The 14,022-nt window shown below is 35.6% G+C and overlaps 2 protein-coding genes across 4 annotated transcripts; one reads left to right on the top strand and one right to left on the bottom strand.

Moving 5' to 3' along the window:
• The first annotated feature begins 4,844 nt into the window (after window positions 1-4,844).
• Window positions 4,845-8,532, top strand: LOC116012455 (bud site selection protein BUD4-like). Of its 2 annotated transcripts, none has more exons than XM_031251989.1 (5): window positions 4,845-5,143; window positions 5,882-6,476; window positions 6,561-6,689; window positions 6,785-7,929; window positions 8,030-8,532. In XM_031251989.1, exons 1-5 carry the CDS (start codon window positions 5,030-5,032, stop codon window positions 8,135-8,137), a joined length of 2,091 nt encoding a protein of 696 aa, XP_031107849.1. In that variant the 5' UTR covers window positions 4,845-5,029; the 3' UTR covers window positions 8,138-8,532. The 2 variants fall into 2 exon arrangements, with proteins under 2 accessions (XP_031107849.1, XP_031107848.1); XM_031251988.1 differs by having other exon boundaries at window positions 4,848-5,143; window positions 6,776-7,929; window positions 8,030-8,528.
• A 503-nt stretch (window positions 8,533-9,035) lies between these two features.
• Window positions 9,036-12,314, bottom strand: LOC116012184 (pentatricopeptide repeat-containing protein At1g71420). 2 transcript variants are annotated; one of them, XM_031251665.1, is made up of 3 exons: window positions 9,755-12,314; window positions 9,565-9,661; window positions 9,036-9,433 (listed from the first exon to the last, which is right to left on the bottom strand). In XM_031251665.1, exon 1 carries the CDS (start codon window positions 12,155-12,157, stop codon window positions 9,899-9,901), a length of 2,259 nt encoding a protein of 752 aa, XP_031107525.1. In that variant the 5' UTR covers window positions 12,158-12,314; the 3' UTR covers window positions 9,036-9,433; window positions 9,565-9,661; window positions 9,755-9,898. The 2 variants fall into 2 exon arrangements, with proteins under 2 accessions (XP_031107525.1, XP_031107524.1); XM_031251664.1 differs by having other exon boundaries at window positions 9,565-12,314.
• Window positions 12,315-14,022: the final 1,708 nt, after the last annotated feature.

The following is a 14,022-nucleotide window of genomic DNA, read 5'->3' as shown; positions in this document are numbered from 1 at the left end:
GGGGGGGGGGGGGGGGGGGGGGGGGGGGGGGGGGGGGGGGGGGGATGAGGAAACTGGAATTCTAGAAAGGTAAACGGCCACATCACTGTAATTAACCATAAAAAGAAATGTAAAAAAAAAAAACCCAATATTAAATATTGTAACAATTTTGATAAAATTTATGTTAATTTTCAATCTTTTCAATTTTTTAAAAACTCCAAACCTCTATTTGTTGCAACATTTAACATTGCTACACTCCACAACATTTACCACCCACGCAAGGTTGTTTGGTAAATAACCGTTAGCTAATTGAGTCAGTGAGTTTGACTAGTTGATAGCATTAACTGATTGTAAAAAAGTGTAGTAAATTAATTGTTAGCTGATAATTGATCTCATGTAAAATGATTTTCTCAAAAAGTTTATCGAAAAAGTTGATTTGAACAACTTTTTAAATTTTAACATTTTGGAATAATAAGCTTTACAAAAAAAACTAATTAATCAAACACTCATATTGATTGTTTTTAATCAAGTCAAATAGCTAATAAATAAGTTAAAATTGACTGATAAGCAAACTATATTAAGATAAACTCATTCGTTGATGTGTCATTTTGTATTGAGTTGAAATTTAAGAAAGAAGAAAACACTAATCACACAAAAATAATCAAATCAAGAGGTGACAAAAATTATTTGATTTTTGTTGCGGTGGAAGCATTTCGCTATAGATTTTTGGCCATACATTTTAAAGCTTGTAATTTAATATAAAAAATTTAAATGTCTATCTAATATTTTTTGAATACAACTAACCCTATGCGACTCACATTCACTAACACTTAATCTCATGATCGTCACTACATGTCATCTGAACACAAATACTTGACAATGTCTATCTAATCTAAACATTATATATATCAACTCAGGTTTTGTCAATGATTTTGTCGCTTTTTATGCGCAAATTATATTGTGGACCATAATGCATTGTGGACCATAATGCATTGTAGACCATGATCATGACTGATACTGCAGTTGTGTTGAACAAATAGTGCAATTGTGTTGAAAAGATATTGCATTTGTGTTAAAAGGAAACTGCGGTTCAACACAACTACAGTATCCTTTCAACAAAACTGCACTATCCGTTCAACACAACTGCAGTATCAGTTCAACGCAACTGCAGTTCCAGACGGATGACATGACCTCTGTTCCGCGCAACTGCAGTATCCTTTCAACACAACTGCAGTATCCGTTCAACACAACTGCAGTATCAGTTCAACACAACTGCAGTATCAACGATGATCCATGGTCCACAATGCATTATGGACCATGGTCTACGGTATAACGACTGCTATTACATTTTTGTTAGACAAAACTATCATTATGCGGTTATAGTTTCATTATTATTTAATGAATTCTAACATTAATGGATCCATCATTATTACCATACACATACATCTACAATAATTATTATTTTTACTTTAATTATTATTTTATTAAAATCATCTTATGACAATTAATTTAATTGTAAATTATATTTAAATTAAATATTTGTTAATGTCAAATTATATGTGTATATAATACATATATTATTTTTGTAAATATATACCAATATATGTGAGTGTTAGTACAGTATTATTTTTTAAAATTTTTAATTTTTTTGTAAATTTTAATTTTTTTGTAAATTTTAATTTTATAAAAAAAATTGTTTGCATTATTATTAAATAAATTATAAATTCTTCTCTTTTTTTTCTCTATATTTTTCAAATATGATAACTAAAATTTACCAGTATAAGAAATTGTGAAATATAATTTGAATGTAATTATTTTTATTTATAATATTTTAATATTAGACATGAATTTTCGTGTATTGTGCATAAAATTCTAAATGGTATTGTGTTAACTTTATTTAGATAAGATTATATTTAACTTAAATTGATTTACGATTTCATAAAAGAATGACATATTCAGTTGGATCTAGTTTTTTTGTTTTTTTTTTTACCATTGAATACTAGTTTAATAAATAAATCACTTATTTTGTTGTATGTAATAATTTAATTATTTAAAAAAAATGTTATTGTCATTGTAAATAAATAGATGTAGACACAATACCTTGTAGTCTAGTGACACTGGTTGCACCCCCATATAGAAGGGATGGGTTTGAGCCTCTGTATACTGCATTGTAACAGATTAGAGTCAGTACTCTCGCTAGCCATCACCACTACCACTACAACTTGTTGGTCTCGATTGGTGAGGAGTGAGTCTAGAAGGAGGGTTGAATAGACTCACTAGGTTTTTGAAAACTTTTCACAAGAACGAACTCTTGAAAATGTTGGTGAGGAGTGAGTCTAGAAGGAGGGTTGAATAGACTCACTAGGTTTTTGAAAACTTTTCACAAGAACGAACTCTTGAAAAGGTTGAAATTGACCAAAGATAAACGCTACCACTACAACTTGTTGGTCTCGATTGGTGAGGAGTGAGTTTAGAAGGAGGGTTGAATAGACTCACTAGGTTTTTGAAAACTTTTCACAAGAACGAACTCTTAAAAAGGTTGAAATTGACCAAAGATAAACGCATCGAAAAATTAGAGCTTTATTAGTTTTTAATATCACTTTGCACGGTTTTGTGAATATGAAAATGTTAGGTTTAGTTTGTGAATACGCAATACAGTATGTAAGATAATAAGTAAAAAGGAGAGAGAGAGAGAGAAGTTTTTATAGTAGTTCGGCTGTTAACGAAGCCTACTCCACTCTTCTTCACAACTTGTGAAGGATTGCACTATTATCTCCTTTGGTAGTACAATATCCTCTCCAAAACGTGTTCCTTTTATCACAAAGCCCGGTAGCCACGCTTTTGAGGTTTTTCAACTTCTCCAAGTTTACTCCGCCTCTTTCTACTTCTCCTGAGAAGAGGTTGGTTGAAATGGTTGAAGAATTTCTCCAACTTGGAAATCTTGTCTTGAGCTTCTTGATTTAATGCTTGAGTAGCACAAGATCTCCTTTTAAAACTAGATTGAAAGATTTAGCTTTTGGATATTTTTGCACACTGTTGAGAGCTTGTAATTGCTTTTTGCATATATGGACCAACAACTCCAAGTGAGAAGGAGCTTGGGTATTTATAGGTGTGAATTTGGTTCCGTTGGAGGGAACCAAATTTTCAAAACCTTTATCCAATGCGCAATATCCGCTGGGTTAAATATGACCATTTGTGAATGCCAATACTTACTAACCGTTTGTCTACTTTAGTGTAGAGACAATTTGTCTTTTGTCTTATACAAAAGGACATGTCATTTAATGCTCCTTGGGATCACAGCCTATGATTTGTTTGACATTCTGGCCATACACAACCTCAAGGCTATGGACAAGACAAAATTTTAGAGAATGTCTAGAGTCCTTGTGCCTTAGGTACTCGTGAGAATGATTGACCTTATCATTCTCTCATCATCTCCTCGAATAAATCATCTTGATTATTCGATCTTCAAGAGTTCAGCCCTTCCAATATTCGGCCTTGGTAAGTCTTCGGTCTTGAGAGCATACTAAGTGTTCGACTGAAGATTACTCTTGATCTTTATATGGACTCGTTGATACGAGTTCAGGACAAGTATTCACCCTAAAGGAATAAAAGACAAAGAAAAAGTTGGTGGGGTCTCCTCTGATCTTTCGTATCATCAAAATCAATGGCTCGAGGTCCTAACACAACTTATTTCGCGATCTCCAAAACTATTGCAAGATTGCCCATCTGATCTCCATGTCGTTAATTCTGTGAACTTTTTTAAAGAACTAGAATCTTTGTATCTAAATTCGGCACCTGGTGCTGTTTGTAAATTTCCTTTCTATGAGGCATCAGTGTTCATATTGCATTGTAAATCTTATTTTAAAAATTATGTGTTTATAATTTAAATATTCTGTACAAGCACAGATTTTTATCTCATTTCCGCACCACCCTCATACTATATATAAAATGCAGTGATAATCATGGAATGCCCTAAAAATTGAGATTAATTGTCAGGGTGTTCATCATATTGCACTTGTTTTTTTGAATTTTTTAAGGTTTTTTAGCGAGGGTGTGCTTCTTGTTGTGCATCATCCAAACCTTGAAAACGTGCCTTCTAATGCCATAATTGTTGCAGAGCTTCTGCACGGCCGCCTCGTCTTGCTTCTGAATCCGTCACCATAGTGCCGGACAGACTATAAAAAAAAAAATTAAAAAAAAGAGTTTTTTTTATAAGAATTAAAATAAAAGAATATTTAAAAGTGACACATGTCAAGTTTTGGAAGACTTAACTTGCTATACAAATTTATTTAGACTCAACTATACCATTTTACAGCTTTAGAGAATGTGAATGGAATTTTTTATTTTTATTTATTTATTTTTACTTAGAGGACCTAATTGCACTATTCACATGACTTCGGAGACTAATTTGACCACTTTTCATTTGTTTATAGATAGAAAAATGATTAACTGCATGTACAGAATGTGTCAACTACAAATACAAAATTTAATGGTAAGCAGCAAACAGACTCCATGGGCAAATTATTTTGTGAACTCAAATCACCTACATAAACCCGAGTTCAAAATACACAATTTATAGATTGAAAATTCACAACTGAATGTTCACAATTTACCTACTGAATATTCATAATTTGTGAATATTCAATATGTAAATTACAAACATTCAGTATGTAAATAGACACGGGTCCACTTTGCAAGGTGAACCTTAATCCATGTAATAACTATTGGACTCCATGACTCAGCGTGTCATAAACCACGATCGAGGCCCAAGAATGCCCATATGTACATTATATATATGTAGCCCAATACGGCACGGCCCGTTGAGGAATGTACCAGAAACTTGAAACATAATCGGCCCATCGCAAATATACAATTAAAATGAAATTCAAATTTTGAATCTCCGCTCCAACGGCTATATTGACGACCAGGTTGAGCACTATATATAGCTCTTTATCCATGCCGCTGCTCTTCATCTTCATTATAGCAGCTAGCCAGCCCCAATAGCAAAGCACCAAACCCTAGCAGATCACTTCGATCTCGATTTTCATCAATGGATTTCCACACCCTCACAAGGAGAGAACTCCAAGCCCTCTGCAAGGTGAACAAGATTCCGGCTAACATGACTAATGTCGCTATGGCCAATGCTCTCAAAGATCTTGAGTTCGTAAGTTATTTTACTGAATCGGTCTGAGTTTGTTATAATCTGTATTTTATTTTAATGTTTTTTAACATATGTGTATTTGTTTTTGCTTTTTAATGTTTTTAAATTTATCTGTATTTTTTTTTTATATTTTTAAATTGATCTGAAATTAAAATGAATGGATAAAGCTTTTGAGTTCATGTATTTTTCTGTCAAAGCACCCAGATTTCATATTTTTAAATAGAAATAGAAATGAATTGATAAATTAGTCTGCAAATTATTATTCTATTTCATGTTATTAACAGTGAGAGCAGATGATTTTTAATCTGTAATCAAATTAATTGATTTTGGATTGGAAATGATTGTTCACATTATGTTCTGTACTAGATTCGATTTCCTGATGGAAGTTTTGTATGTAAATGATTCAAATGTTGATGGGGATAATGATAAAAAAAAAATTATACTCCGTATATTTTATATTTAATGAGTCATAATAATTACTCTTAAATTCAAGATTCTGATTGAAGCGATGTGCATATCGAGTGTTCTTTCCTCTTTGATATCTCAAGTTACAGATCACAATAGTAACTGGATCCCCATAGTAATTCTGAATTTTGAGAGAAAGTTACTGTTCAAAGTTCTGGTTTGTTTGATGTTGCATAAAGCACTTAATGTTTTTCAATAATCATACTGAATAGATGTTATTTTGGAAGGAAGGATTTGTTGTTTGCTTATGTATATACATATATATGTGCATTACAGGTTGAAGGTATTGAAGAGGTCATGAAGCCATCAGAATCTGAAATCGCAAATTCGTCTGTTGAGTCACCCGAGAAGTCTGATATGATGTCAAGTGCTCCTCGCACTAGCAGACGAGCTGCAATTCGCCCTGAAATTTCTCATACTATGACTAGGACACGTCGATCAACAAGAAGAATGCCCCCTGAGGACCAAGTGAAGAATGATGTGATTGAGACTCCAGCAGCACCAACTGCTAGGAGAAGGGCAACAACAACTTCAGTTAGCTCAAAAATGGAAAGCTTGCTGAAGGAATCTGTAGACACAGAGCAAGATGGGGAGCAGACTTTGAATGAAAAGAAAGATCTTCCAAAGACACCAGGTACTCGGCTGACAAGCCGAAGGAGGCAAGTGAAGGAGAACACTTCAGTTCGGCCAGTATACAGCACTCGCAGATCAGCGAGGTTAGCCTCAAAATATGAAGAAGAGTTGAGCAAAGAGGACGCTGAAATGTCACAGACGGCTATGTTTGATTCATTTACTGATGAAACATATGAGATTTTGGATGTCAACTCTAAACTGTGTTCTCTTCACTTGGATGATGAACAGGGGAAAGCTGGTATGCATTGACAATAGAAAAAAAAACATTATATCTTTTACTATGTGTAACTGCATCTCTGAACTCTTATCATGATTGCTGCAGATTCAAGTGCATTCTCCAATGGAAATGAGAATCAAAATGTGGCAAGCAAGGAACTTGGTGCTGATATGCATCAAAACTCTGAAGAACATGCTACTGAAGAGATTATTAATGGGCTCATTGAAAATTATGGTCAGTTTACAGTTTAATTTTTCGTTTTGCTTGGATATACTCTTGAGTGTTTTATGGAAATTTTTTCTCACTGGTTGGAAATGCAGCAACTGTAGATTTCTCTGCTGGCAAGGAATCAAATGATGTTGAAGTGGACTTACAACAAGGTGCTGATCTTGTGCTTGAAGGTCAGGAGGCCATTTGTGATAACACGGCTGGTGAAGTTTCTGAATATGTGGTGGAAAAAGCTGGCGATGAAATGATGGTTGAAGACTATTCTCACTTCAAAGAGGAGGAGGAGGAGGAGGAGGAGGACAGCATAGCTGTTGAAGATGTTGATGTTCAGCCCCCCGAGGGCCAGGTGCTTGGTGCTGATGATGAGAATAAACTTCATCATGGTAATGAAATTTCTGAATGGGAGGTTGTAAATGTTGATGCCCTAAACAAAAGCCACAAGCTTGCTTCTGCTGATGAAATGATGATTCTACTGTCCAAGCAATTGGATGAGGATGAGGAGGACGAGGATAAGGGCAACAACACTAATGGAATTTCTGATTATGAAGTTGAAGATGTTAATCTTCAACCCAAATTTCATGAGGTTGTTGTTATTGGTGAGCAGTTGGGTGCTACCTCATGTAATGAGGAACTTGACACTAACGAAAATTCTGAGGTTGTGGGTAATGGAATCATTCTAACCAAGCAATTGGATGAGGTCATCAACACTAAGGAAATTTCTAATACTGATGTTGAAGAGGAGGATGTGAATGATGAGGAGGAGCTTGACACTAAAGAAAATTCTGAATGTGAGGTTGAAGATCATGGCATGGTTCTTGACAATGAGGAAGAATCTAATGCTGATCTTCACTGGAACATGGCTCTGTCCAATCAGCCATCTGTGAATGAAGATGATGAAATTTCAGATGACATGCAAGAGGAGAAGTTAGTGGACCCTGCAAGCAAGGATCTAAACTCCACCTTGATGTTGGATCCTCCTGCTCACATTTCTGTTTCTGATGTGGCAGAAACAGATTCAGACAACACCTTTCAGAGTAACAAGACGACACCAAGGGAGCCAGTCGTCACAGATGACAAGGAGAACATTGATAATAGTGGCATGAAATTGGTTGTTACAAAAGAAAAGCTGAAGAAAAAGGGCAATGCTGAGGTGAAGAATCAAAAGCCCTTGGAAGATTTAAGCCTCAGACAGCTCACTAAGATGATGAAAGAGATGAAAATACAGAATGCAGAAAAAAGCGCCAAGGTGAGAGAGCCCCCATGCACTTTCTAGCATCTTATTATTATCAATGCTTATAATACATGGTTACTGAATTGGAATTTTTCCCATTCAACTTGATGAACAGGCTGCTGTGAGTAGGCCAGCTCTACAACATGTCCCTGAGAACTGCTTGGTTGGTGAATCTAGAAACAGATCTGAAGATTACGATGAATTAATCAACAGAAGATGTTGAACTTTGAAGAACAATTACAGAATGTTCTACCTTCTTGGTTGGCATATGCATCCTTTGAGAAAGATATCATAAACATTTTCCTTTTTTTTTTTTCCCTTTATGATAAACAATTTCCTTTGAGAAAGATATCATCATATCATAAACATTTTCCTTTAAAAAAAAAATCAATAAAGAATCTTTTTGCATTTCCATTTCTCAAATTTCTCATTTTGAGATGACCTCTTTAAATACAACTCTTACATCAAGTGCAAAGTCCCAATATTAATTGCAATGACTCTTTAGTCTTTACTAAGTGTTTGGATTAACTCCAGAACATGACTGTTACTGTTGATTGCCTTAATCACTTTGACTCTTTGACTATCATTGTAATGCTTCATGTTGGACTTTAGACTAGTGTACTTGTCCAATTACCTTATCAGATATAAAAAAGCTTATCATACTTGAAATTATGTTTCTTATACTTTTTTAGTATGTTTTTCTATGTTGAGAGTCTTGCTTGTCCTGTTACATGGATTGATTTGGAAGTTAATTAGTGTGTTGATTTGCTTGCCAACGGACCATCTACATTATTGGTTTATGTTGGCATCTCTTAGAAATAATTTTAGTTGGAAAAAAAAAACATTTTTACTACATTTATAGTTCTTTTTTTTAAACTAAAACTCTAAAAGTATTCCAATATGATTTTAATAAACATGAATAATATTCAAAAAATTTTGTGATACATATTTATATATGATTCATGGAGAGCTTCTCTGATACCCAAGACACAATGTTGTAATGCCTAGTTCAAGTCTACAATTTGTTGTTAAGCCTCAACAAAGTGAAGTTTGGGGGTAAGTTTATGAGTTCTAGGATATAATCTGACCAATTATAAAAAAAAATGAAAATCCAAGAAAAGTGTTGGACCATACCATCATAATCCATAGTCTGAAACAATTTTCACACACACAACAAAGGATAGAGATGATTATAAGTTACATTAGGGCAGTGTTTTTTTTTTTTTTTTTTTGAAACAACATTAGGGCAGTGTTAGCATATTAAACATAAATGTGCAATCCAACTATTAGTTTAGATATAAACATAAATGTGCAATCCAACACTAACTTAGACACGGTAGGGTCGCAATCCAACAACCAGCTTAGACACGGTAGGGTGGAAGGAGAAGACCATGATCCTGGGGTTCACTGCCCTGTTCCGGCATTCCAAGGTTTCCAAAGTAGTCAGCCGCCGGTGGAAGTGCCCATCCACCCCATTTTCTCCAGGCTGCAAAATCATCCCATATACTGCCACTAGCCCCTATTGAATGGAATGCAGGATTCAGATTCTATAAGTTTTATCAAACAGGAAAGATGCATACATGGGTAGTGGATCAGTTCTGACAGTCAATATTGGAGCATTTGTGTCCATAGGGGGGAAGGGTCATGTACCTGCAGCATTCTCAAGTGATTTGAACCCTTCATTCCATCCTGCAACTGTTTATCAGCATTAGCTTTCCATGTTTCTTCAAAATTAGCAAAAGCTCATCTGTATGTCCAAGAGCAGCCCAACATCAAAGATATTCAGGAAAATTCACTATATATGTATGTGTTCATCTGTATTTCACTTCAACAAACGAACCTTCGTTCATGTTACTAAATGACAGAAACTTGGTGTTCAGATTCTTCTGTAGAAAAGGATATTGGCCCATTCAACTGGGTGACCATTCACTCATTCATTCATCCCAACCTATCAATCTGTACTAGGGAAGTAGCATTGAAGCAACTACCAATAATCATTGCAAGAACATATCCCACCCAGAAAATGATGGAAACGGTTGGAATCTCTAACTATAATCTGTTTCTGAACCAGTTGTGATGCTAATTTCATAAAGTTGTGGCAATCCAAGCAAATGCGGATGTTCTTCATTATCCTAACCACACCTGATTTGCAGTGAGGGTCTTTAGCATTCATGAGTATGAACATGAGAGCCAACTTCTCACTATGGAAGTACAGTTGCTCCTCCTTATGCTCTTCTTCTATGTCGTGTAGAACCAGACTAGTTAGCGGAGTGTAGCCTAGTTTTTTCAGCTGTTTTACAAGATCCAGCAGATTAGTACGAATAGCTTCTCCAAGATCGTGTTGTTGGCCCCCGGAAGCAAACTCGTGCACCCTACCACCAATTTCAGTCCAGCTCAATCCGGGCTCCTTCCGAACTCCAATCCATTTCATTTGCTTCCTTGTGAGGTGTGCTTCATCAAAATTATTCAACGAGAAGTATGCATTTGACATTACGACATAACCTAATGAGTTCCCGTTATCTAACTCGTTTAACTTAGAAGCAGCAATGGTGGCCAGTTGGTATTCGCCATGTTTCCTGCAGGCAGCAAGTAATGCACTCCACACAACAGAATCTGGCTTCATAGGCATCTGTCTTATTATCTCCTCTGCCCGAAAAACCTGTCCAGCTCGCCCTAGTAGATCAACCATACACGCATAGTGATCGAGTTGAGGAGCAATTCTGTGTTTTCCAGACATGCTATTAAATATTCTAGTCCCTTCTTCAACCATCCCGGCATGGCTGCAAGCCGAGAGCAGCGCAACAAAGGTTGTTGCATCAGGTTCAACGTCTATGCTCTCGAACAACTTCAATGCCTCCTCCGGTTCCCCGTGGAATGCATAAGCTTTTAACATGGAGTTCCATGACACCACATCTTTTAATCTCATCTCACCAAAAACTTGCCTAGCCTGAGCAATTGAGCCACACCTACCATATGCATGAATTAATGCATTTTCAAGCACTAAAGTATCTACAAACCCAGCTTTTATTACTTGGCAGTGCACTACCGAGGCATGCCTTTCTGTCACAAATCCAGCGCAAGCTTTCAGTGCAACAGAAAAAGCATAGCTATCTGGAATCAATCCTTCGGTATGCAACTGACTGAAAAGGAAGAGAGCCTGCTCGGGTTCTGTTTCAGAAAACGTTGCCATAATTTCAGTCCACAAGACAATATCTTCATGCCCGCGAACCTCCAGAAACAAGTTATAGCAATCACCAATGTTTCCTTCAAGAAAGGAATAAGCTTTTATCAAAGCTGTCACAACCTCTACATCTAACACAAACCCAGTTTTTAAAGTAATGCAATGCAGTTGAGAACAGAATTTTGAACTCCAAGAAAGGTCACATTGGTTAGACAATAAAGAAAGTACAGTGACAAGAGTGGCGCGATCAAATCCCAATCCATCGGAATGCATCATTGTGAAAAACTTCATAGCTTTGTCACCTTGGCCACTCATTTGAAAACCAGCTATCATTGCATTCCATGAAACAATATTACGAAACTCCATATCATTAAACACCCTCCAAGCTTCATTCTCATCACTGCATACACTGATTTCACTGTTCTTGGTATACATCCCGATCAGCGCATTTCCCACATAAACAAAAACATTATAACATGTTTTCAATGCAAGAGCGTGCACTTGCTTCCCATGCAAACCATCACACACCGAGAGCACACTTGCATACGCAAAATCAGTGGGTTTATAATGAGCCAACATGTTGGAGAATAAACTGAAACATGCATCAGCTTTCCCACTCTGGGCATAACCCGAAATAAGAGAGGTCCAAGATACAATATTTCTCCTGCACATTTCATCGAATAGTTGATGGGCACAGTCCAACTGGCCAGACTTGGAATAGAAGTTCAGAAGGTGATTGGCAGTGTAGAGGTCTTGGATGGCAATGGGATTGTGGGTAAGCATGTGTTGGTGGAGAGCTTGGCCGACGTCGATGCAGCCCAGACGCGCACAGGCGTGGAAGAGAATCGCATATGATTTGGGGGAGTGTGAAGGACTGGAATTTGGAGAGTAGAAAATTGAAAGGGCCTCATTGAGATGGCTGCGCGTGGGCCCAACGCGCAACCTCTCGAGAATGGTGTTAAGTTCAGTGGCGGCCGTAAAACCTGTCGTCGTTAAGGTTTGAAGTAAGGGGCGAAAGTGTGTAGTGATTGGTCTAGGCTGTAACATCCTTGTGCAAACCATATTTCAGAGGTTAAGAACATGTTTTAATTAATTGAGGAAAAGCCGAAATCTCCCCAAGAAAACATAAACCATGATGATCACGGCAATTATTGATTCTGGCGACTGCTGAAGTTGCAGCTAGCCGGCGGGCAACATCTCTGGTGATGGGAAACGTTGGTGGTGATGGGTAAGAAAAACATTTAGGGACTCTCAAAAACTATCCGAACTTCAACTTTTATTTTCAGTTGCGTTCAAATTTGATTGGAGGGAAAAACATAGAATAAATAAACATGGCTTCCTATTAAATTAAGCAATCAAAGCATGCCAAAAGATTAAAAAATAAGAGTAAGAATTGGAAAAGTACACGTAGAATTACTCAATTGGTAAATAATTGTTAATCGATAATCCGGTTTGACTAATTGATACCATTAGTTGGTTGTAAAAAGATGTTTGATAAATTAGTTGTTAGCTGATAACTTATTAAATGCAAATTGACTTTTAAGGGTATAATTTATTTTCTCAAGAAGCTGATCGAAAAAATTCTTTTTGAATTTTAGCGTTTTAGAGCAATAAGTTGTTACAAAAAACTTATTAACTAAACACTCATATTGACTATTTAACCAAGTTAAACTGCTAACCGTGGTCAAACAAGTTAAATTTAATTTATAAGCTAAGTAAGTTATAAATAGGACCAGTGTCTGCAAGTTGTATGCATGTAGTTGTACACACATCTTTTTCAGTGAGGTAATCACATCTGTTGTGCTTGGCCAGGGATCAAAGCTAGACTGCTGAAAATCAAGAAATAAACCACCATAAAATAAAACAAACAATGTTAACAAGGTGTTTTGTAGTAAAAGAAAATTCAAACATTTAGAATTTAAATGGTAGATTTTTTTTTTTGGTGAACTCCTTAAATTTGGAAAAGCTCGGGTCAGGAATAGATTTCTTTAAATCAAAGAAAATAATTCACATCCTATGTGGGTAGGATTCAGTAATTGAAAAGTATATAATTCTTTATTCAATTACATATTTATCGCGTTGAGTTAAAAAGAAAATACTTTCTTATAAATTTATTGTATTTATCCCACCTACCATGTTTACTATTGCTTTACCTATTTGAAAAAAAAAAAAGAGAGATTACAACACCATGGAATAGAAGATCTCAACTCATCACAAAAAATTACAACTTACCAAAAAATATATGGATAGGAATAAGTGTAAAAATAGATTTTGATGATGAAAGTATAAATTACGATTAAAATATGAATCCCAAAAAATTTCCGTATAATCAGGAGTAAAGTCATCGCTACAAAAATTGTCCAAGGATCAAAATATAAGAAGACTTCAACATAATGCAAATTTGGTGATGATGTATTGCTGACTTCATCAAGCATGCATCAAAGGATTGACGTAGTAGGAGTTACTAAACATAAAAACTTTGGAGATGATGTAGTATCTAACGTCAACATTAACAAGAGTTTTTTTTTTTTTTTGGAAAGAGTTAAGTAGCATCATATACAACTTGCAAGAGTATTTTGCTAGTAGCACCACTTTGAAGCAACAAGAATTTTACAACCAGCAGAAGTTTAAGAAGTGGCTAGGAGATTATGTAAGCAATAGTAAGACTTCTTAGCATAAGGACTTTCAAGAGCACAAGTTTTATATAGTAGAGAATTAAAGTAACAGAAGTTTTGAGAAGCAATAAAGTTTATCAATAGAAAAAGACGATAAGCAACATAACTTTTTTACAAATATCCTCTACGGTACAAGGAATGCTTACTGTTTTTAGAGACGTTGGCACATTATCTAAGGTAGATATTTGTCTTTTTTTTTTTTTTCTAAAAAGATTGATGTGAAAACTATGAAAGTCAAACTTTGGGGACAAG

This window comes from Ipomoea triloba, chromosome 3 (assembly GCF_003576645.1).
Source record: "Ipomoea triloba cultivar NCNSP0323 chromosome 3, ASM357664v1".
NCBI classification, from domain to species: Eukaryota; Viridiplantae; Streptophyta; class Magnoliopsida; order Solanales; family Convolvulaceae; genus Ipomoea; species Ipomoea triloba.
This window is presented reverse-complemented; position numbering and strand designations above follow the sequence as displayed.